The sequence below is a fragment of the Pristiophorus japonicus genome, chromosome 16 (genome assembly GCF_044704955.1).
Source record: "Pristiophorus japonicus isolate sPriJap1 chromosome 16, sPriJap1.hap1, whole genome shotgun sequence".
Taxonomy (NCBI): Eukaryota; Metazoa; Chordata; class Chondrichthyes; family Pristiophoridae; genus Pristiophorus; species Pristiophorus japonicus.
In genome coordinates this window covers 1,560,647-1,583,559 of record NC_091992.1, presented here as the reverse complement: position 1 = coordinate 1,583,559, position 22,913 = coordinate 1,560,647, and the positions used below count along the sequence as shown (strand labels likewise).

General features: G+C 56.8%; 2 protein-coding genes across 2 annotated transcripts in view; one reads left to right on the top strand and one right to left on the bottom strand.

Annotated features, from left to right (window-relative positions):
* The first annotated feature begins 461 nt into the window (after positions 1–461).
* Positions 462–17,531, top strand: LOC139226894 (active breakpoint cluster region-related protein-like). The gene is made up of 6 exons (XM_070857988.1): positions 462–711; positions 7,776–7,835; positions 8,035–8,144; positions 9,406–9,545; positions 15,788–15,922; positions 17,395–17,531. The coding sequence occupies exons 1-6, from the start codon at positions 610–612 to the stop codon at positions 17,529–17,531; spliced, it is 684 nt and encodes a 227-aa protein (XP_070714089.1). The 5' UTR covers positions 462–609.
* Positions 17,532–17,682: 151 nt separating this feature from the next.
* LOC139226893 (breakpoint cluster region protein-like) overlaps positions 17,683–22,913 on the bottom strand; it is a 93,319-nt gene continuing 88,088 nt past the window's right edge. The window contains exon 4 of the mRNA XM_070857987.1: positions 17,683–17,730. Coding sequence (XP_070714088.1) covers positions 17,683–17,730 — 48 coding nt within the window. The remainder of the gene's footprint in view (positions 17,731–22,913) is intronic.

The window sequence follows — 22,913 nt, the reverse complement described above, 5'->3', positions numbered from 1 at the left end:
GGGAGAGAGAGGGAGGGAAGGGGGGGAGACGAGAGAGGGAGGGAGGGAAGGGGGGGAGACGAGAGAGGGAGGGAGGGAAGGGGGGGACGAGAGAGGGAGGGAGGGAAGGAGGGGGGGGACGAGAGGGGGGAGAGAGAGGGAGGAGGGGGGGGGGGACGAGAGGGGAGAGAGAGAGAGGGAGGGAAGGGGGGGGACGAGAGAGAGAGAGGGAGGGGAGAGAGAGGGAGGGAGGGAAGGGGGGGGGAGAGAGAGGGAGGGAAGGGGGGGGGGACGAGAGAGAGAGAGGGAGGGGGGGAGAGGGAGGGACGAGAGAGAGAGAGGGAGGGAGGGAAGGGGGGGGGGAAGAGAGGGAGGGAAGGGGGGGGACGAGAGAGAGAGAGAGGGGGGGGGGGGGGGAGAGGGAGGGACGAGAGGGGGAGGAGAAAGGGGCCGGGCCGGGCCGGACGGGGCGGTCAGTGGGAGCCGGAGCCGGAGCCGGAGCTCACCCACTGCCTGCCGAGCGGACCGGCGGTGTCCCGGGACTGCGGACCGGCGATGGGGCGGCTCCCGAGCTCCGGACAGCCCGGCGGGGAGGCGGTGTGACCGGGAGCGCATTGTCCGGGGCCCGGGATGTCGGAGTGTCGAGAGCCGGCGGGGGCTGAACCCGGGAGCCGCTCAAACTCTGGAGCCAAGCTGTGGCGTATGGTCCGCAGCAAACTTCTCGGGCCAAAGGTCGTTCCATTCTGGTATTTAGTTTGTGTTTTACAGTCTCCCGGCCAGCTCCTGGGGCCGCATCGTAAACAGGCTGAAGTCCCACTATCTGCAGCCCACAATATGCACCAACTATCGGTGTGTGTGAACTCTACCCTCCTGCCCATCGCTGACCCCCTCCTGCCCATCGCTGACCCCCTCTCGTCCCATCGCTGACCCCCTCCTGCTCATCGCTGACCCCCTCTTGCCCCATCGCTGACCCCCTCCTGCCCCATCGCTGACCCCCTCCTGCCCCATCGCTGACCCCCTCTTGCCCCATCGCTGACCCCCTCTTGCCCCATCGCTGACCCCCTCTTGCCCCATCGCTGACCCCCTCTTGCCCCATCGCTGACCCCCTCTTGCCCCATCGCTGACCCCCTCTTGCCCCATCGCTGACCCCCTCTTGCCCCATCGCTGACCCCCTCTTGCCCCATCGCTGACCCCCTCTTGCCCCATCGCTGACCCCCTCTTGCCCCATCGCTGACCCCCTCTTGCCCCATCGCTGACCCCCTCTTGCCCCATCGCTGACCCCCTCTTGCCCCATCGCTGACCCCCTCTTGCCCCATCGCTGACCCCCTCTTGCCCCATCGCTGACCCCCTCTTGCCCCATCGCTGACCCCCTCTTGCCCCATCGCTGACCCCCTCTTGCCCCATCGCTGACCCCCTCTTGCCCCATCGCTGACCCCCTCTTGCCCCATCGCTGACCCCCTCTTGCCCCATCGCTGACCTCCTCTTGCCCCATCGCTGACCCCCTCTCTGCCCATCGCTGACCCCCTCTTGCCCCATCGCTGACCCCCTCTCTGCCCATCGCTGACCCCCTCTTGCCCCATCGCTGACCCCCTCTCTGCCCATCGCTGACAAACTTCCTCCCTCTGGGCCATCTCTTCAATCTCACTCCCTGCGCTCTCAGCCTGACGCAGTCTGTTTGATCTGTTGTAAAACACGGAACCATTTCTTTAACCCTTTACCTACCGGCTCGCAGTGTTTCGAATGACACTGCAGCGGTGATTCTATAATCTGTTCTGTCCCAACAATTGCTGATTATGGCTCGTGAAAGGTTATAATCAGGAAATGATGGTTTATTGAGCGAGAGGGAAATCATGCTTGACAAATCTTCTGGAATTTTTTGAGGATGTAACTAGCAGAGTAGACAAGGGAGAACCAGTGGATGTGGTGTATTTGGACTTTCAAAAGGCTTTTGACAAGGTCCCACACAAGAGATTGGTGAGCAAAATCAAAGCACATGGTATTGGGGGTGATATACTGACGTGGATAGAGAACTGGTTGGCAGACAGGAAGCAGAGAGTCGAGATAAACGGGTCCTTTTCAGAATGGCAGGCAGTGATGAGTGGAGTGCCGCAGGGCTCAGTGCTGGAACCCCAGCTCTTTACAATATACATTAATGATTTAGATGATGGAATTGAGTGTAATATCTCCAAGTTTGCAGATGACACTAAGCTGGGTGGCGGTGTGAGCTGTGAGGAAGATGCTAAGAAGCTGCAGGGTGACTTGGACAGGTTAGGTGAGTGGGCAACTGTATGGCAGATGCAGTATAATGTGGATAAATGTGAGGTTATCCACTTTGGGGGCAAAAACATGAAGACAGAATATTATCTGAATGGCGGCAGATTAGGAAAAGGGGAGGTGCAACGAGACCTGGGTGTCATGGTACATCAGTCATTGAAAGTGGGCACGCAGGTACAGCAGGCGGTGAAGAAGGCAAATGGTATGTTGGCCTTCATAGCGAGGGAATTTGAGTATAGGAGCAGGGAGGTCTTACTGCAGTTGTACAGGGCCTTGGTGAGGCCTCACCTGGAATATTGTGTTCAGTTTTGGTCTCCAAATCTGAGGAAGGATGTTCTTGCTATTGAGGGAGTGCAGCGAAGGTTCACCAGACTGATTCCCGGGATGGCTGGCCTGACATATGAGGAGAGACTGGATCAACTGGGCCTTTATACACTGGAGTTTAGAAGGATGAGAGGGGATCTCATAGAAAACATATAAAATTCTGATGGGACTGGACAGGTTAGATGCGGGAAGAATGTTCCCGATGTTGGGGAAGTCCAGAACCAGGGGACACAGTCTTAGGATAGGGGTAAGCCATTTAGGACTGAGATGAGGAGAAACTTCTTCACTCAGAGAGTTGTTAACCTGTGGAATTCCCTGCCACAGAGAGTTGTTGATGCCAGTTCATTGGATATATTCTAGAGGGAGTTAGATATGGCCCTTACAGCTAAAGGGATCAAGGGGTATGGAGAGAAAGCAGGAAAGGGGGTACTGAGGGAATGATCAGCCATGATCTTATTGAATGGTGGTGCAGGCTCGAAGGGCCGAATGGCCTACTCCTGCACCTATTTTTTATGTTTTTATGAGAGACTGATGAACACAGGAAACGCCTTGGGGTTTAACTGTTCAATGTTTCTGTGTTAACCCTGTCAGGGAGTGGGCAGTTGGTCACGTCGCTGTCGGAACTATTCAGCAGCTAGAAACAGGGGAGATCGAAGAGACAGTGGGGGAGGGTCCAAGAGACAGTAGGGGAGGGGGGGGGGGTCCAAGAGTCAGTGGGAGAGGTCCAAGAGACAGTGGGGGGGGGGGGTCCAAGGGACAGTGGGGGAGGGGGGGTCCAAGAGACAGTGGGGGAGGGGGGTCCAAGAAACAGTGGGGGAGGGTCCAAGAGACAGTAGGGGAGGGTCCAAGAGACAGTGGGGGAGGGGGGTCCAAGAAACAGTGGGGGAGGGTCCAAGAGACAGTGGGGGAGGGGAGGGTCCAAGAGTCAGTGGGAGAGGTCCAAGAGACAGTGGGGGAGGGGGGTCCAAGAAACAGTGGGGGAGGGTCCAAGAGACAGTGGGGGAGGGGAGGGTCCAAGAGTCAGTGGGAGAGGTGGGGGTCCAAGAGACAGTGGGAGAGGGGGGTATTTCAAGAGACAGTGGAGGAGGGGGGGTCCAAGAGACAGTGGGGGAGGGGTGGTCAAAGAGTCAGTGGGAGGGGTCCAAGAGACAGTGGGGGAGGGGGGGTCCAAGAGTCAGTGGGAGGGGTCCAAGAGACAGTGGGGGAGGGGGGGGGGGTCCAAGAGTCAGTGGGGGGGGGTCCAAGAGTCAGTGGGGGGGGGGGGGTGTCCAAGAGTCAGTGGGGGAGGGGGTCCAAGAGTCAGCGGGGGAGGGGTCCAAGAGTCAGCGGGGGAGGGGGTCCAAGAGACGGCGGGGGAGGGGTCCAAGTATCAGTGGGGGAGGGGGGTCCAAGGGACGGCGGGGGAGGGGTCCAAGAGACAGTGGGGAGGGGGGGGTCCAGGTACATCGATCATTAAAATGTCATGGATAGTCACAGAAAATAATCAAAACGACTAATGCAATGCTGGCCTTTGTATCCAGAGGACTAGAGTACAAGGGGGTAGAGGTTATGCTGCACTGTACCAAGCCCTGGTTAGCCCACACTTGGAGCACTGTGAGCAGTTCTGAGCACCACACCTTATACTGGCCTTGGAGGGAGTGCAGCGTAGGTTTACCAGAATGATACCTGGACTCCAAGGGCTAAGTTACGAGGAGAGATTACACAAACTAGGGTTGTATTAGAATCATAGAATGGTAACAGCACAGAAGGAGGCCGTTCGGCCCGTCGAACCCGTGCCGGCTCTCTGTAAGAGCACCTCAGCCAGTCCCCCTCCCGCCCTTTCCCCGTAGCCCTGCAAATCTTGTTCCTTCAGCTACTTATCCAACTCCCTTTTGAAAGCCGCGATTGAGTCTGCCTCCACCACCCTCTCAGGCCGTGCATTCCAGATCCTAACTACTCGCTGTGTATGAACGTTTTTCCTCGTGGCCTTTGGTTTTTCTGCCAATCGCCTTAAATCTGTGTCCTCTGGTTCTCGACCCTTCCCCCAATGGGAAGTTTCTCTCTCTCTACTCTGTCCAGATCCCTCCTGATTTTGAACACCTCGGATCAAATCTCCTCTCAACCTTCTCTGCTCCAAGGAGAACAACCCCAGCTTCTCCAGTCTATCCACGTAACTGAAGTCCCTCATCCCTGGAATCATTCTCGTCAATCTTTTCTGCTCCCTCTCTAAGGCCTTCACATCCTTCCTAAAGTGCGGTGCCCAGAATTGGACACAATACTCCAGTTGTGGTCGGACCAGTGTTTTATACAGGTTCATCATAACCTCCTTGCTTTTGTACTCTATGCCTCTATTAATGAAGCCCAGGATCCCATAAGTGCTTTTAACTGCGTTCAGTTCCACTTCTGGTTGGGAGCCACAGGGATCGGTGCTGGGACCTCACCTATTTACAATCTATATTAATGACTTGGATGAAGGGACTGAGTGTAATGTAACCAAGTTTGTTGATGATACAAAGATGGGTGGGAAAGTAAATTGTGAGGAGGACACAAAAAATCTGCAAAGGGATATAAACAGGCTAAGTGAGTGGGCAAAAATTTGGCAGATGGAGCATAATGTGGGAAAGTGTGAGGTTATCCACTTTGATAGGAAAAATAAAAAATCAAATTATTATTTAAATGGAGAGAGATTACAAAGTGCTGCAGTACAGAGGGACCTGGGGGTCCTGTGCATGAAACACAAATAGTGAGTATGCAGGTACAGCAAGTGATCAGGAAGGCAACTGGAATGTTGGCCTTTATTGCAAGGGGATAGAGTATTAAAGCAGAGAAGTCCTGCTACAACTGTACAGGGTATTGGTGAGGCCACACCTGGAGTACTGCGTACAGTTTTGGTCTCCGTATTTAAGGAAGGATATACTTGCATTGAAGGCTGTTCAGAGAAGGTTCACTAGGTTGATTCCGGAGATGAAGGGGTTGATTTATGAAGAAAGGTTGAGCAGGTTGGGCCTATACTCATTGGAGCTTAGAAGAATGAAAGGTGATCTTATTGAAACATATAATACTGAGGGGGCTCGACAAGGTGGATGCAGAGAAGATATTTCCCTCGAGGGAGAATCTAGAACCAGGGGTCACAGTCTCGGTATAAGGGGTCGACCATTTAGGACTGAGATGAGGAGAAATTTCTTCTCCTCGGGTTGTAAATCTGTGGAATTCTCTGCCCCAGAGAGCTGTGGAGGCTGGGTCATTGAATATATTTAAGGCGGAGATAGACAGATTTTTGAGCGATAAGGGAGTGAAGGGTTATGGGGAGCGGGCGGGGAAGTGGAGCCGAGTCCATGATCGGATCAGCCATGGCCGTATTGAATGGTGGAGCAGGCTCGAGGGGCCGTATGGCCTACTCCTGCTCCTATTTCTTATGTTTCTCAACCTGCCCTGCCACCTTCAATGATTTGTGCACACATACCCCCAGGTCTCTCTGTTCATGCACCCCTTTAGGATTGTACCTTTAGTTTATATTTCCTCTCCTCACACTATTCCCTGGACTTTAGAAGGTTAAAGGGTGATTTGATCGAAGTTTTCAAGAAATTAAAGGGAACTGATAGGGTAGATAGAGAGAAACTATTCCTGCTGGTTGGGGAGTCTGGGACTAGGGGCACAATCTAAAAATTAGAGCCAGACATTTCAGGAGTAAAATTAGGAAACACTTCTACACACACAGGGTGGGAGAGGTTTGGAACTCTCTTTCACAAATTGCAGTTGATGCTGGATCATGTTAATTTTAAAGCTGAGATTGACAGCTTTTTGTCAACCAAAGGTATTAAGGGATATGGGGGAAAGGCAGGTATATGGAGTTAGGTCACAGATCAGCCATGATCTCATTCAATGTGGAGCAGGCTCAAGGGCTGAATGGCCTCCTCCTGTCCCTACATGTCCCTGAGCTGCTGGTCACAATCCCTGCTTCCACCTTTGGTACACTCCACATCTCGATCCAGACTGGAAAAGCAGAAACCGCTCTTATTGCGTACTCGATCCTCCGATCACTTTTCCCCTCGGTCCCCACAATCACTCGATCCCTCGATCAGTGCCAGCCATTACTCAGTGGGTAGCACTCTCGCCTCTGAGTTGTTGGTTCAAGTCCCACTCCAGAGACTTGAGCACATTATCCAGGCTGACCCTCCAGTGCAGTGCTGAGGGAATGCTGTAATGTTGGAAGGGCAGTACTGAAGGAGTGCTGTAGTGTTAAGAGGGGCTGTCATTCAGATGAGATGTTAAACTGAGGCCCCGTCTGCTCCCTCAGGAGGATGTAAAAGATCCCATGGCACTATTTTGAAGAAGAGCAGGGGAATCATCCCCGGTGACCTGGGGCCAATATTTATCCCTCAATCAACATAACTAAAACAGATTATCTGATTATGGGAGCTTGCTGTGCACAAATTGGCTGGTTGTAAAGCACGTTGGGACGTCTCGAGGTTGTGAAAGGCGCTATAGAAATGCAAGTCTTCCTTTCTGAGCCATACGGAAAAATCCTTGGTTCCTCCCATTGGTCTCTGTTGATCTCGGCTGCCCAGAGTTGGCCTCAGTACCCCTGGGTTAGGCAGGGTTCACGCCCCCAGACAGGCCGTGACCATGAATCTCAGCAGCTTGGGGAGCAACACAGCCCACCCTGTCGCCACGTGTGTGTGTGTCTCTGTGTGTGTGTCTCTGTGTGTGTGTCTCTGTGTGTGTGTCTCTGTGTGTGTGTCTCTGTGTGTGTGTCTCTGTGTGTGTGTCTCTGTGTGTGTGTGTCTCTGTGTGTGTGTCTCTGTGTGTGTGTGTCTCTGTGTGTGTGTCTCTGTGTGTCTGTCTCTGTGTGTGTGTCTCTGTGTGTGTGTGTCTCTGTGTGTGTGTGTCTCTGTGTGTGTGTGTCTGTGTGTGTGTGTGTGTCTCTGTGTGTGTGTGTCTCTGTGTGTGTGTGTCTCTGTGTGTCTGTCTCTGTGTGTCTGTCTCTGTGTGTCTGTCTCTGTGTGTGTCTGTCTCTGTGTGTGTGTCTCTGTGTCTGTGTGCGTGTGTGTATGTGTCTGAGGGGTGAGTCAGAGGGTGAGCACTAATTGGATCAGGGCAGAGACGGTCACACTCGGGGTCGCGCTCGGGGTGTGGGTTCCGGCCTGTGATGGTGAGCAGGGGCTGCGAGGTTTGAGTGTCCTGTGTCGCTCCTATTAATTGTTTTTCTTCTTTCACAGCTGGATGCTCAGACGGCCCAAACCAGGAATTGGCAGACGGCCGTGATCGAGATGAACGGGGTAAGTGTGGGCCATGGACAGGTGCTGGGAGTGGTTCTTCCACCAGGGGAGGGGAGGGGAGGGTGGTTGGCCCGTGTGAATAGTCTGGCCTGGATGTGTGGGGATGGGGTGACCTGGGGGGGAGGGTGGTTGTGAGGAGATGTGGGGAGTTTGCTGTGGCCGGAATATTTTAATAAATGAAAGGTTCTGTGTGTTTCAGATTGCGGTGGAATTGGCGATGAAATTCACCAGCCGGGATTTGAGTCTGAAACGCACCCCCTCGAAAAAACAGAGCGGGGTGTTTGGGGTGAAAATTAACGTCGTCACAAAGTAAGTACCCCCTGCCCAGTGAGTGAAATTCTCGGAATTGTCAGAATACTGCGTGTGATTGGCGGCGGCGCAGTAACTGACCGGGCTGCCTGTAACTGACCGGGCGTCGCAGTAACTGACCGGGCGTGCCTGTAACTGACCGGGCGTCGCAGTAACTGAGCGGGCGTGCCTGTAACTGACCGGGCGTGCCTGTAACTGACCGGGCGTGCCTGTAACTGACCGGGCGTCGCAGTAACTGACCGGGCGTGCCTGTAACTGACCGGGCGTGCCTGTAACTGACCGGGCGTGCCTGTAACTGACCGGGCGTGCCTGTAACTGACCGGGCGTCGCAGTAACTGACCGGGCGTGCCTGTAACTGACCGGGCGTGCCTGTAACTGACCGGGCATGCCTGTAACTGACCGGGCGTGCCTGTAACTGACCGGGCGTCGCAGTAACTGACCGGGCGTGCCTGTAACTGACCGGGCGTCGTAGTAACTGACCGGGCTGCCTGTAGCTGACCGGGCGTCGCAGTAACTGACCGGGCGTGCCTGTAACTGACTGGGCTGCCTGTAACTGACCGGGCTGCCTGTAGCTGACCGGGCGTCGCAGTAACTGACCGGGCGTGCCTGTAACTGACCGGGCGTGCCTGTAACTGACCGGGCGTGCCTGTAACTGACCGGGCGTGCCTGTAACTGACCGGGCGTCGCAGTAGCTGACCGGGCGTGCCTGTAACTGACCGGGCGTCGTAGTAACTGACCGGGCTGCCTGTAGCTGACCGGGCGTCGCAGTAACTGACCGGGCGTGCCTGTAACTGACTGGGCTGCCTGTAACTGACCGGGCGTGCCTGTAGCTGACCGGGCGCGCAGTAACTGACCGGGCGTCGCAGTAACTGACCGGGCGTGCCTGTAACTGACCGGGCGTGCCTGTAACTGACCGGGCGTCGTAGTAACTGACCGGGCTGCCTGTAGCTGACCGGGCGTCGCAGTAACTGACCGGGCGTCGCAGTAACTGACCGGGCGCGCAGTAGCTGACCGGGTGTCGCAGTAACTGACCGGGCTGCCTGTAGCTGACCGGGCGTCGCAGTAACTGACCGGGCGTCGCAGTAACTGACCGGGCTGCCTGTAACTGACCGGGCGCGCAGTAACTGACCGGGCGTGCCTGTAACTGACCGGGCGTGCCTGTAACTGACCGGGCGTCGCAGTAGCTGACCGGGCGTCGCAGTAACTGACTGGGCTGCCTGTAACTGACCGATGTTCTGACCTGTTTTTGCGCTGGTTACAGGCGGGAGCGTTCGAAGGTACCCTACCTTGTCCGTCAGTGCATCGAGGAGGTGGAGAAGCGAGGGATTGAGGAAGTGGGAATCTATCGGATTTCTGGAGTAGCCACGGATATCCAGGCTCTGAAATCCGCCTTCGACATGAGTACGTGACAAATTCAACTCTGACTCGATATTTAGGAAGGACAGGCAAAAAGGAAGAGGGGGTGGTGAGGCGTTGTTAGTGAAGGATGAAATCAGAGCAATAGTGAGAAAGGATATTGGCTCAGAAAATCAAGGTGTAGAATCAGTCTGGGTGGAGCTAAGGAGCACCAAGGGGCAGAAAACATTGGAGGGAGTTGTCTATAGGCCTCCAAATGGTAGTGTTAGTGTAGGGGACGGCATCAAACAGGAAATTAGAGATGCATGTAGCAAGGGTATTACAGTAATCGTAGGTGACTTTAATCTACATATAGACTGACCAAACCAAATTAGTAATAATACTGTGGCAGAGGAATTCATAAGAACATAAGAAATAGTAGCAGGAATAGGCCATAAGGCCCCTCAAGCCTGCTCCGCCATTTAATACGATCATGGCTGATCCGATCATGGACTCAGGTCCACTTCCCTGCCCGCTCTCCATAACCCATTATTCCCTTATCGGTTAAGAAACTGTCTATTTCTGTCTTAAATTTATTCAATGGCCCAGCCTCCACAGCTCTCTGAGGCAGCGAATTCCACAGATCCCACAATTCTCTGAGAGAAGAAATTTCTTCTCATCTCAGTTTTAAATGGGCGGCCCCTTATTCTAAGACCATGCCCCCTAGTTCTAGACTCCCCCATCAGTGGAAACATCCTCTCTGCATCCACCTTGTCAAGTCCCCTCATAATCTTATATGTTTCGTTAAGATCACCTCTCATTCTTCTGAATTTCAATGAGTAGAGGCCCAACCTCCTCAACCTTTCCTCATAAATCAACTCCCTCATCCCCGGAATCAACCGAGTGAACCTTCTCTGAACTGCCTCCAAAGCAAGTATATCCTTTCATAAATATGGAAACCAAAACTGTACGCAGTATTCCAGGTGTGGCCTCACCAATACCCTTTATAACTGCAGCAAGACTTCCCTGCTTTTATACTCCATCCCCTTTGCAATAAAGGCCAAGATTCCATTGACCTTCCTGATCACTTGCTGTTCCTGCATACTAACCTTTTGAGTTTCATGCATAAGTATCCCCAGGTCCAGCTGTACTGCGGCACTTTGCAATCTTTCTCCATTTAAATAATAAATTGCTCTTTGATTTTTTTCTGCCAAAGTGCATGACCTCACACTTTCCAACATTATACTCCATCTCCCAAATTTTTGCCCACTCACTTAGCCTGTCTATGTTCTTTTGCAGATTTTTTGTGTTCTCCTCACACATTGCTTTTCCTCCCATCTTTGTATCATCGGCAAACTTGGCTACGTTACACTCAGTCTCTTCCTCCAAGTCGTTAATATAGATTCTAAATAGTTGGGGTCCCAGCACTGATCCCTGTGGCACCCCACTGGTTACTGATTGCCAACCTGAGAATGAACCATTTATCCCAACTCTCTGTTTTCTGTTCGTTAGCCGATCCTCTATCCATGCTAATATATTATCCTCAACCACGTGAACTTTTATCTTGTGCAGTAACCTTTTATGTGGCACCTTATCAAATGCCTTCTGGAAGTTCAAATACACCACATCCACTGGTTCCCCTTTATCTACCCTGCTCGTTACATCCTCAAAGAATTCTAGCAAATTTATCAAACATGACTTCCCCTTCATAAATCCATGCTGACTCTGCCTGGCCGAATTTTGCTTTTCCAAATGTCCTGCTACTGCTTCTTTAATAATGGACTCCAACATTTTCCCAACCACAGATGTTAGGCTAACTAATTCCTGGAGTGTGTAGGAGATGGTTTTTTAGACCAGTATGTTGAGGAGCCTGCTAGGGAACAGGCTATCCTAGATTGGGTATTGTGCAATGAGAAGGGGTTAATTAACAGTCTTGTTGAGCGGGGTCCTTTAGGGAAGAGTGACCATAATATGATTGAATTTCTTATTAAGATGGAAAGTGAAGTAGTCTAATCCGAAACTAGGGTCCTAAATCTAGCCAAATGAAACTACGAAGGTATGAGGAATGAATTGGTGATGATAGATTGGGAAGATTCATTAAAAGACATGACGGTGGATAGGCAATGGCTAATATTTAAGGAACGAATGCATGAATTGCAACAGTTATACATTCCTTTCTGCCGTAAAAACACAAAAGGAAAAATGGCCCAATCATGGCTAACAAAAGAAATTAAGGATAGTATTAGATCCAAAGAGGAATTATACAAAGTTGCCAGAAAAAGTAGCAAGCCTGAGGATTGGGAGCAGTTTAGAATTCAGCAAAAAAGGACCAAGAGATTGATTAAGAGGGTAAAAATAGAGTATGAGAGTAAACTTGCAAGGAACATAAAAACCGACTGCAAAAGTTTCTACAAGTACGTAAAAAGAAACAGATTCGTGAAGACAAATGTAGGTCCTTTACAGACAGAAACAGGAGAATTTGTAATGGGGAACAAGGAAATGGCAGAACAATTAAATAAATACTTCGATTCTGTCTTCACAGAAGAGGACACAAATAACGTCCCAGAAATGCTAGGGAACCAAGGGTCTAGTGAGCAAGAGGAATTAAAGGAAATGGTAATTAGTAATAAAATAGTGCTGGAGAAACTAATGGGACTGAGGCAGATAAATCCCCAGGGCCTGATGATCTACATCCCAGAGTACTAAAAGAGGTAGCCATGGAAACAGTGGATGCATTGGTTGTCATCTTCCAAAATTCTACAGATTATGGAACAGTTCCTGCAGATTGCAGGGTGGCAAATGTAACCCCACTATTTAAAAAAGGAGGGAGAGAAAATGGGGAACTACAGACCGGTTAGCCTGACATCAGTAATAGGGAAAATGCTGGAGTCTATTATAAAGGATATGATAACGGCACACTTAGATAATATCAACGGGATTAAACAAAGTCAGCATGGATTTATGAAAGGGAAATCATGTTTGACAAACCTACTGGAGTTTTTTGATGATGTAACTGATAGAATAGATAAGATAGAACCAGTGGATGGAGTGTATTTGGATTTTCAGAAGGCCTTTGATAAAGTCCCACATAAGAGGTTAGTGTGTAAAATTAAAGCACATAAGATTGGGGGTAATATACTGGCATGGATTGAAAATTGGTTAACTGAGGAAACAGAGAGTAGGAATAAATGGGTCTTTTTCGGGGTGGCGGGGAGTGACTAGTGGGGTACCACAGGGATCAGTGCTTGGGCCCCAGCTATTCACAATATATATAAATGATTTGGATGAGGGAACCAAATGTAATATTTCCAAGTTTGCTGACAACACAAATCTCGGTGGGGTTGTGAGGAGGATGCAAAGACGCTGTAAGCCGATTTAGATCGGGTGAGTGAGTGGGCAAACACATGGCAGATGCAGTATAACGTGAATAAATGTGAAGTTATCCACCTTGGTAGGAAAAACATAAGGACAAAGTATTATTTAAATGGTGATGGCTTGGGAAGTGTCGATATACAGAGGGATCTGGGTGTCCTTGTACACCAGTCATTAAAAGCAAACATGCCGGTGCAGCAAGCAGTTCGGAAGGTAAATGGTATGTTGGCCTTCATTGCAAGAGGATTTGAGTACAGGAGCAAGGATGTCTTACTACAGTTATACAGGGCCTTGGTGAGACCACACCTGGAGTATTGTGTGCAGTTTTGGTCTCCTTACCTGAGAAAGGATATACTTGCCATAGAGGGAGTGCAGCGAAGGTTCACCAGACTGATTCCTGAGATGGCAGGACTGTCGTATGAGGAGAGATTGGGTCGACTGGGCCTGTATTCACTAGAGTTTAGAAGAATGAGAGGGGATCTCATTGAAACGTATAAAATTCTGACGGGGTTGGACAGTCTGGATGCGGGGAGGATGTTTCCCCGGGGCTGGGAAGTCTAGAACAAGGGGCCACAGTCTCAGGATACGGGGTAGGAAATTTAGGACCGAGATGAGGAGAAATGTTCTCACTCAGAGGGTGGTGAACCTGTGGAATTCTCTACCACAGAAGGCTGTGGAGGCCAAGTCACTGAATATATTTAAGAGGGAGATAGATAGATTTCTAGACACACAAGGCATCAAGGGGTATGGGGAAAAAGTGGGAACATGGTGTTGAGATAGAGGATCAGCCATGATCATATTGAATGGCAGTGCAGACTCGAAGGGCCGAATGGCCTACTACTGCTCCTAGTTTCTATGTTTCTATGATTCTCTGCTCAATGCTATATAATCCCTTTCCACTCCCGCTATAATCCCTTTTACAATCACAGAACGGTTACAGCACAGGAGTTGGCCATTCGGCCCGTCGAGCCCATGCCGACTATCTGTAAGAGCACCTCAGCCAGTCCCCCGCCCTTTCCCCGTACCCCGTAGCCCTGCAAAATGTTTTCCTTCAGATACTTATCCGATTCCCTTTTGAAAGCCACGATTGAGTCTGCCTCTCAGGCAACGCATTCCAGACCCTAACCACTCGCTGCGTAACAACATTTTCCCTCATGTCGCCTTTGGTTCTTTTGTCAATCACCTTAAATCTGTGTCCTCTCCCTCCAGCACTGTAACATTCTCCTTGCTGCCACTCACCACCTTTCTTTCCTGAACACCTTGTATCCAGCAATATTTAGTACCCAATCCTGCCCATTTTTGAGCCAGCTCTCCATTATCATCATCATATTCCCATGTGGCTATTTGCACCAACCTTGTTTACTGTGCTTCGTGCATTTACACACATACACTGTAAACCAATCTTAGACCTTCTTGTATTCTCCCTTAGCCTGACCCCACTAATACCACACTATTTCTTACTCTCGTGCTATCCATCTCTCCCAATTCTTTGTGCACCTTGTTTCTACTTTCTAACGCTACATCCTAGTGCCCACCCCCCTGCCAAGCTAGTTTAAACCCTCCCCAACAGCACTCGCAAAGCCCCCCGTGAGGACACTGGTACCGGCCAGTACAGGTCCTACCTCCCCCAGAACCTGTCCCAGGAATCTAAAGCCCTCCCACCTGCACCATCTCCCCAGCCACGCATTCATCTGCTCTATCCTCTTATTTCTGCACTCACCAGCACGTGGCAATGGGAGTAATCCGGAGATTATTACCTTTTGAGGTCCTGCTTTTTAATCTCTCTCCTATCTCCGTAAAATCTGCCTGCAGGACCTCCTCCCACTTTCTACTTATGTCATTGGTCCCCATATGGACCCCACAACCTCTGGCTGTTCACCCTCCTCACTCAGTGACATCCTTGACCCTGGCACCAGGGAGGCAATATATCATCCTGGAGTCACTTCTGCGGCACAGAAACGCCTGTCCCGAACTATCAAATCTATCATTATTGCTTTCCCGATCTTCCTCCTCCCTCCCCTGTGCAGCTGAGCCACCCGTGGTGCCGTGGACTTGGCTCTGGCTGCACTCCCCAGAGGAACCATCGCCCCCACCGGTACTGGATACTGGTTGGAGAGCAAGATGCACTCAGGAGATTCCTGCACTATCTGCCTAGTCTTCCTCTTCTATCTGATGGTCACCCATTCCCTCTCTGCCTGTAAACTCTTACGCTGCAGGGTGCTATCCACGTAACTGTCAGCTTCACAGATGCACCACCACAGTGATACCAGCACTGGAGCTTGAACACCTCTTGCCGACGACACTTCCTGCACATGTGGTTGTCCCAGACACGGGAAGCACCCTGGACTTCCCACATGGCACAAGGTGTGCATTCCACGGGACTGATGTACCCTGCCATGCCTCTACTTAATAGACTACGAAGTAACGTAACAGAAATAAACTTAAAACAAAATCACTAACTACTCACCAATCAGCTCCTTCTCTTGCGCTGACGTCACTTACCCGCTCTCGGGTCTACCTTCATCTGTGGCTGCTCCTCTCACTGTCCCGCAGGTCCACACTCGTATCCAGTGCCTGAGAGGCCTTGGGTTCTGTGGCTCAGCTCCTCCTCTTCAGTCAGACGTCCCCCCTCTCCCCCCCACCGCCTCCCTCCCCCCCCGCCTCCCTCCCCCCCCCCGCCTCCCTCCCCCCCCCCGCCGCCTCCCTCACCCCCCCCACCTCTCTTTCCCGCCCCCCCCCCACCCCCGCCTCCCTCTGTGACCCCGGTCAGGCCCCGCCTGTCTGTGACCCCGGTCACGCCTTGTCTGACCTCTGTGACCCCGTCACGCCCTCTCTGACCCCGGTCACGCCCTGTCTGACCTCTGTGACCCCAGTCAGGCCCCGCCTGTCTGTGACCCCGGTCACGCCCTGTCTGACCTCTGACCTTGCCCTTTCAGATACCAAGGATGTGCTGGTGATGTTAAGTGACATGGACATTAATGCTATCGCTGGCACACTCAAGCTGTATTTTCGAGAGTTACCCGAACCGCTTCTCACCGACAGACTCTATCCGGCCTTCGTGGAAGGGATTGGTGAGTGCACACGGCAACACCAACACCTCCTCACCATCACCCCCTCCAATAAACACAACGAATAGAAAGAAATTGCATTTCTACAGCGCCTTTCACAATCGGGACGTCCCAAAGCTTCACAGCCAAAGCCGCACTTTAGGTGCACCCGCTGTTGTAATGTGGGAAACACAGCAGCCAATTTGTGCACAGCAAGCTCCCAGAAACAGCAATGTGATAATGACCAGATATAAATACAAGTTGTAAGATAATCTGTTTGTGATGTTAGTTGAGGACTAAATTTTGGCCTGGACACTGGAGAGAACTCCCCTGCTCTTCTTCAAAATAGTGGCTGAGAGATCTTTTACATCCACCTGAGAGGACGATGGGCTTCGGTCAACGTCTCATCCGAAAGACAGCCCCTCCGACAGTGCGGGGCTCCCTCAGTACTGCCCCTCCGTCAGTGCGGGGCTCCCTCAGTACTGCCCCTCCGACAGTGCGGGGCTCCCTCAGTACTGCCCCTCTGACAGTGCGGCACTCCCTCAGTACTCCCCCTACGACAGTGCGACACTCCCTCAGTACTGCCCCTCCGACAGTGCGACTCTCCCTCAGTACTGCCCCTCTGACAGTGCGGCACTCCCTCAGTACTCCCCCTACGACAGTGCGACACTCCCTCAGTACTGCCCCTCCGACAGTGCGACTCTCCCTCAGTACTGCCCCTCTGACAGTGCAGCGCTCCCTCAGTGCTGTCCCTCCGACAGTGCAGCGCTCCCTCAGTGCTGTCCCTCCGACAGTGCAGTGCTCCCTCAGTGCTGTCCCTCTGACAGTGCAGCACTCCCTCAGTACTGCCCCTCCGACAGTGCAGCACTCCCTCAGTACTGCCCCTCCGACAGTGCAGCACTCCCTCAGTACTGCCCCTCTGACAGTGCAGCACTCCCTCAGTACTGCCCCTCTGACAGTGCAGCACTCCCTCAGTGCTGTCCCTCCGACAGTGCGGTGCTCCCACTGAACCATGGCTGAGGCTGGGAATGGCTGTTGTCAGTGACATCATTTGCTTAGAGCTTAGCGGAGAAATTAAATGTCATGTCGTAGGAAGTGAAAACCCCGGCCAACGGAATAATATTTAAACGGAGCCATGGCAGGTGTGAAAGGGTGAAGTGATTGGCCCAGGGAGCACGGTCAGACCAGAGGGGCCTGCGCTCAAGGCCTGCACTCTTGCCTGATTTCAGCCCCACAACCGTGGGGCCTCAGTGCCACTGGGCTGGGAAGAGTGCCTGCTCTTGATGACCCCTGACCCCTCGTGTGTGACCAGGAACTGCGGTGATGCCTCTACGGCTGAATATCCTGCCGATACTGGCTGCCGAGTAGAGGGAGTGAGAGAGGCATCGAGCTGACACAGCATGGGTGGGGGGGGGGCTCGTCTTAGTTTAGAGGCAGACGCCTGAAACTGAAGGCCTGTTGCTATGGTAACACTGCTGTGATTCTCACTGTTCCAGCATTGTCTGATCCAGCGGCAAAGGAGAATTGCATGCTGCATTTGCTGCGCTCGCTGCCAGATCCCAACCTCAACACCTTCCTCTTCCTATTGGATCATCTGAAAAGGTACAGAGACATTCCCCAACAGGCTCAGTGAGTGGGCCAGACCATGGCACATGGTTAATGTGGGGCAATGGGAAGTCATCCGCTTTGGTAGCAAAAGTAGAAAAGTAGTTTTAAATGGCGAGAGACTGGGAAATGTTTGCATTCGGAGGGAGCGGGTGTCCTTGTACACGTGTCACTGAGCGTTAACGGCAGGTACAGCAAGTGATTCGCAAAACAAATGGCACGTTGGCCTTTATTACAGGAGGATTTGAGTGTAAGTGTCAGTGTGACCCAAGCTGTGCACCTGGAGAACGGGGGGGGGCAGTGTGTGTCGGGGGGGGGGGGGCAGTGTGTGTCGGGGAGGGGGGGGGCAGTGTGTGTCGGGGGGGGGGCAGTGTGTGTCGGGGGGGAGGGCAGTGTGTGTCGGGGGGGGGGGCAGTGTGTGTCGGGGGGGGGCAGTGTGTGTCGGGGGGGGGGGGGCAGTGTGTGTCGGGGAGGGGGGGGGCAGTGTGTGTCGGGGGGGGGGCAGTGTGTGTCGGGGGGGAGGGCAGTGTGTGTCGGGGGGGGGGGGCAGTGTGTGTCGGGGGGGGCAGTGTGTGTCGGGGGGGGCAGTGTGTGTCGGGGGGGGGCAGTGTGTCGGGGGGGGCAGTGTGTGTAGGGGGGGGGCAGTGTGTGTCGGGGGGGGAGGGAGTGGGGGGCAGTGTGTGTCGGGGGGGGGGGGCAGTGTGTGTAGGGGGGGGCAGTGTGTGTCGTGGGAGGGGGGCAGTGTGTGTAGGGGGGGCAGTGTGTGTAGGGGGGGCAGTGTGTGTCGGGGGGGGCAGTGTGTGTAGGGGGGGGAGGGAGTGGGGGGCAGTGTGTCGGGGGTGGGGGCAGTGTGTGTCGGGGGGGGGGGGCAGTGTGTGTCGGGGGGGGGCAGTGTGTGTCGGGGGGGGAGGGAGTGGGGGGCAGTGTGTGTCGGGGGGGGGGGGCAGTGTGTGTAGGGGGGGGCAGTGTGTGTCGTGGGAGGGGGGCAGTGTGTGTCGGGGGGGGGCAGTGTGTGTCGGGGGGGGAGGGAGTGGGGGGCAGTGTGTGTCGGGGGGGGGGGCAGTGTGTGTCGGGGGGGGCAGTGTGTGTCGGGGGGGGGGCAGTGTGTGTCGGGGGGGGGCAGTGTGTGTCGGGGGGGGGGGCAGTGTGTGTCGGGGGGGGGGCAGTGTGTGTTGGGGGGCCAGTGTGTGTTGGAAGGGGGGGGGCAGTGTGTGTCGGGGGGGGGGGGCAGTGTGTGTCGGGGGGGGGGTGCAGTGTGTGTCTGGGGAGGGGAGGGAGGTGGGCAGTGTGTGTCGGGGGAGGGGAGGGAGGGTGGGGGCAGTGTGTGTCGTGGGGGGGGGCAGTGTGTGTTGGGGGGCCAGTGTGTGTTGGAGGGGGGGGGGGCAGTGTGTGTCGGGGGGGGGGTCAGTGTGTGTCGGGGGAGGGGAGGGAGGTGGGCAGTGTGTGTCGGGGGGGGGGCAGTGTGTGTCGGGGGGGGGGCAGTGTGTGTCGGGGGGGGGGCAGTGTGTGTCGGGGGGGGGGCAGTGTGTGTCGGGGGGGGCAGTGTTTGTAGGGGGGGGGCAGTGTGTGTCGGGGGGGGGGGCAGTGTGTCGGGGGGGGGGGGGCAGTGTGTGCCGGAGGGGGGGGGCAGTGTGTGTCGGGGGGGGGGGGTGCAGTGTGTGTCGGGGGGGGGGGGGCAGTGTGTGTCGGGGGGGGGGGGCAGTGTGTGTCGGGGGGGGGGCAGTGTGTGTCGGGAGGGCAGTGTGTGTCGGGGGGGGGGGGGGCAGTGTGTGTCGGGGGGGGGGGGCAGTGTGTGTCGGGGGGGGGGCAGTGTGTGTCGGGGGGGGTCAGTGTGTGTCGGGGGGGGGGTCAGTGTGTGTCGGGGGGGGCAGTGTTTGTAGGGGGGGGGCAGTGTGTGTCGGGGGGGGGCAGTGTGTGTTGGGGGGGCAGTGTGTGTTGGAGGGGGAGCCAGTGTGTGTCGTGGGGGGGCAGCGTGTGTCGGGGGGGGCAGTGTGTGTCTGAGGAGGGGGGGGCAGTGTGTGTCTGAGGAGGGGGGCAGTGTGTGTCGGGGGGGGGGGGCAGTGTGTGCCGGAGGGGGGGGGGCAGTGTGTGTCGGGGGGGGGGGTGAAGTGTGTGTCGGGGGGGGGGGCAGTGTGTGTCGGGGGGGGGCAGTGTGTGTCTGGGGAGGGAGGGAGGGGGGGGCAGTGTGTGTCGGGGGGGGCAGTGTGTGTCGGGGGGGGGGGGCAGTGTGTGTCGGGGGGGGCAGTGTGTGTCTGGGGAGGGGAGGGAGGGGGGGGCAGTGTGTGTCGGGGGGGGCAGTGTGTGTCGGGGGGGGCAGTGTGTGTCGGGGGGGGCAGTGTGTGTCGGGGGGGGGCAGTGTGTGTCTGGGGAGGGGAGGGAGGTGGGCAGTGTGTGTCGGGGGGAGGGAGGTGGGCAGTGTGTGTCGGGGGGGGGGTGCAGTGTGTGTCGTGGGGAGGGGGCAGTGTGTGTCGTGGGGGGGGGGCAGTGTGTGTTGGGGGGCCAGTGTGTGTTGGAGGGGGGGGCAGTGTGTGTCGGGGGGGTCAGTGTGTCGGGGGGGTCAGTGTGTGTCGGGGGGGTCAGTGTGTGTCAGGGGGGCAGTGTGTCGGGGGGGTCAGTGTGTGTCGGGGGGGTCAGTGTGTGTCAGGGGGGCAGTGTGTGTCAGGGGGGCAGTGTGTGTCGGGGGGGGGGCAGTGTGTGTCGGGGGGGGGGGGCAGTGTGTGTCGGGGGGGGGCAGTGTGTGTCGGGGGGGGCAGTGTGTGTCTGAGGAGGGGGGGCAGTGTGTGTCGGGGGGGGGGTGCAGTGTGTGTCGGGGGGGGGGTGCAGTGTGTGTCGGGGGGGGGCAGTGTGTGTCGGGGGGGGGCAGTGTGTGTCGGGGGGGGCAGTGTGTGTCGGGGGAGGGGGGGCAGTGTGTATCGGGAGGGGGGCAGTGTGTGTCTGGGGGGCGGGGCAGTGTGTGTCGGGGGGGGGGGGGCAGTGTGTGTTGGGGGGGCAGTGTGTGTCTGGGGAGGGGGGCAGTGTGTGTCGGGGGGGGGGTGCAGTGTGTGTCGGGGGGGGGCAGTGTGTGTCGGGGGGGGGCAGTGTGTGTCGGGGGGGGCAGTGTGTGTCGGGGGAGGGGGGGCAGTGTGTATCGGGAGGGGGGCAGTGTGTGTCTGGGGGGCGGGGCAGTGTGTGTCGGGGGGGGGGCAGTGTGTGTCGGGGGGGGGGTGCAGTGTGTGTCGGGGGGGGCAGTGTGTGTCGGGGGGGGCAGTGTGTGTCGGGGGGGGCAGTGTGTGTCGGGGGGGGCAGTGTGTGTCGGGGGAGGGGGGGCAGTGTGTATCGGGAGGGGGGCAGTGTGTGTCTGGGGGGGGGGCAGTGTGTGTCGGGGGGGGGGGCAGTGTGTGTCGGGGGGGGCAGTGTGTGTCGGGGGGGGGCAGTGTGTGTCGGGGGGGGGCAGTGTGTGTCGGGGGGGGGCAGTGTGTATCGGGGGGGGGCAGTGTGTGTCGGGGGGGTCAGTGTGTGTCGGGGGGGGGCAGTGTGTGTCGGGGGAGGGGGCAGTGTGTGTCGGGGGGGGGGGGCAGTGTGTGTTGGGGGGGCAGTGTGTGTCTGGGGAGGGGGGCAGTGTGTGTCGGGGGAGGGGGGGCAGTGTGTGTTGGGGGGGCAGTGTGTGTCTGGGGAGGGGGCCAGTGTGTGTCGGGGGGGGGGCAGTGTGTGTCGGGGGGGGGGGGGGCAGTGTGTGTCGGGGGGGGGCAGTGTGTGTTGGGGGGGCAGTGTGTGTCGGGGGGGGGCAGTGTGTGTCGGGGGGGGTCAGTGTGTGTCGGGGGCAGTGTGTGTCTGGGGAGGGGGGCAGTGTGTGTCGGGGGGGGGCAGTGTGTGTCGGGGGGGGGCAGTGTTTGTCGGGGGGGGATCAGTGTGTGTCGGGGGGGGGTCAGTGTGTGTCGGGGGGGGGTCACTGTGTGTCGGGGGGGGGTCAGTGTGTGTCGGGGGGGGTCAGTGTGTGTCGGGGGGGGGGGCAGTGTGTGTCGGGGGGGGGCAGTGTTTGTCGGGGGGGGATCAGTGTGTGTCGGGGGGGGGTCAGTGTGTGTCGGGGGGGGGGTCAGTGTGTGTCGGGGGGGGGGCAGTGTGTGTCGGGGTGGGGGCAGTGTGTGTCGGGGGGGGGCAGTGTGTGTCGGGGGGGGTCAGTGTGTGTCGGGGGGGGGGCAGTGTGTGTCGGGGTGGGGGCAGTGTGTGTCGGGGGGGGGCAGTGTGTGTCGGGGGGGGGGCAGTGTGTGTCGGGGTGGGGGGCAGTGTGTGTCGGGGGGGGGTCAGTGTGTGTCGGGGGGGGTCAGTGTGTGTCGGGGGGGGTCAGTGTTTGTAGGGGGGGGGGCAGTGTGTGTCGGGGGGGGGCAGTGTGTGTTGGGGGGGCAGTGTGTGTTGGAGGGGGAGGCAGTGTGTGTTGGGGGGGCAGTGTGTGTCGGGGGGGGGGCAGTGTGTGTCTGAGGAGGGGGGGGCAGTGTGTGTCTGAGAGGTGGGGCAGTGTGTGTCGGGGGGGGGGCAGTGTGTGCCGGAGGGGGGGGGGGCAGTGTGTGTCGGGGGGGGGGGGGGTGCAGTGTGTGTCGGGGGGGGGGGGGCAGTGTGTGTCTGGGGAGGGGAGGGAGGTGGGCAGTGTGTGTCGGGGGGGGGGGCAGTGTGTGTCGGGGGGGGGCAGTGTGTGTCTGGGGGGGGGGCAGTGTGTGTTGTGGGGGGGGGGCAGTGTGTGTCGGGGGGGGGGCAGTGTGTGTCGTGGGGAGGGGGCAGTGTGTGTTGTGGGGGGGGGGCAGTGTGTGTCGGGGGGGGGGGGCAGTGTGTGTCGGGGGGGGGGGGCAGTGTGTGTCGGGGGGGGGGGGAGCAGTGTGTGTCGGGGGGGGGGGTCAGTGTGTGTCGGGGGGGTCAGTGTGTGTCGGGGTGGTCAGTGTGTGTCGGGGGGGCAGTGTGTGTCGGGGGGGGGGGGCAGTGTGTGTCGGGGGGGGGGCAGTGTGTGTTGGGGGGGCAGTGTGTGTCGGGGGGGGGCAGTGTGTGTCGGGGGGGGGCAGTGTGTGTCGGGGGGGGGGGCAGTGTGTGTCGGGGGGGGGCAGTGTGTGTTGGGGGGGCAGTGTGTGTCGGGGGGGGGCAGTGTGTGTCGGGGGGGGCAGTGTGTGTCTGAGGAGGGGGGCAGTGTGTGTCTGAGGAGGGGGGCAGTGTGTGTCGGGGGGGGGGGCAGTGTGTGTCTGAGGAGGGGGGCAGTGTGTGTCGGGGGGGGGCCAGTGTGTGTCTGGGGGGAGGGGGGGGTGTCGGAGGGGGGGGGCCAGTGTGTGTCTGGGAGGGGGTGGTGTGTCCGGGGGGGGGGGGGGGGGCAGTGTGTGTCTGGGAGGGGGGTGTGTGTCTGGGGGGGGGGGGGGGGGGGGTGTGCCGGGGGGTGGGCAGTGTGTGTCCGGGG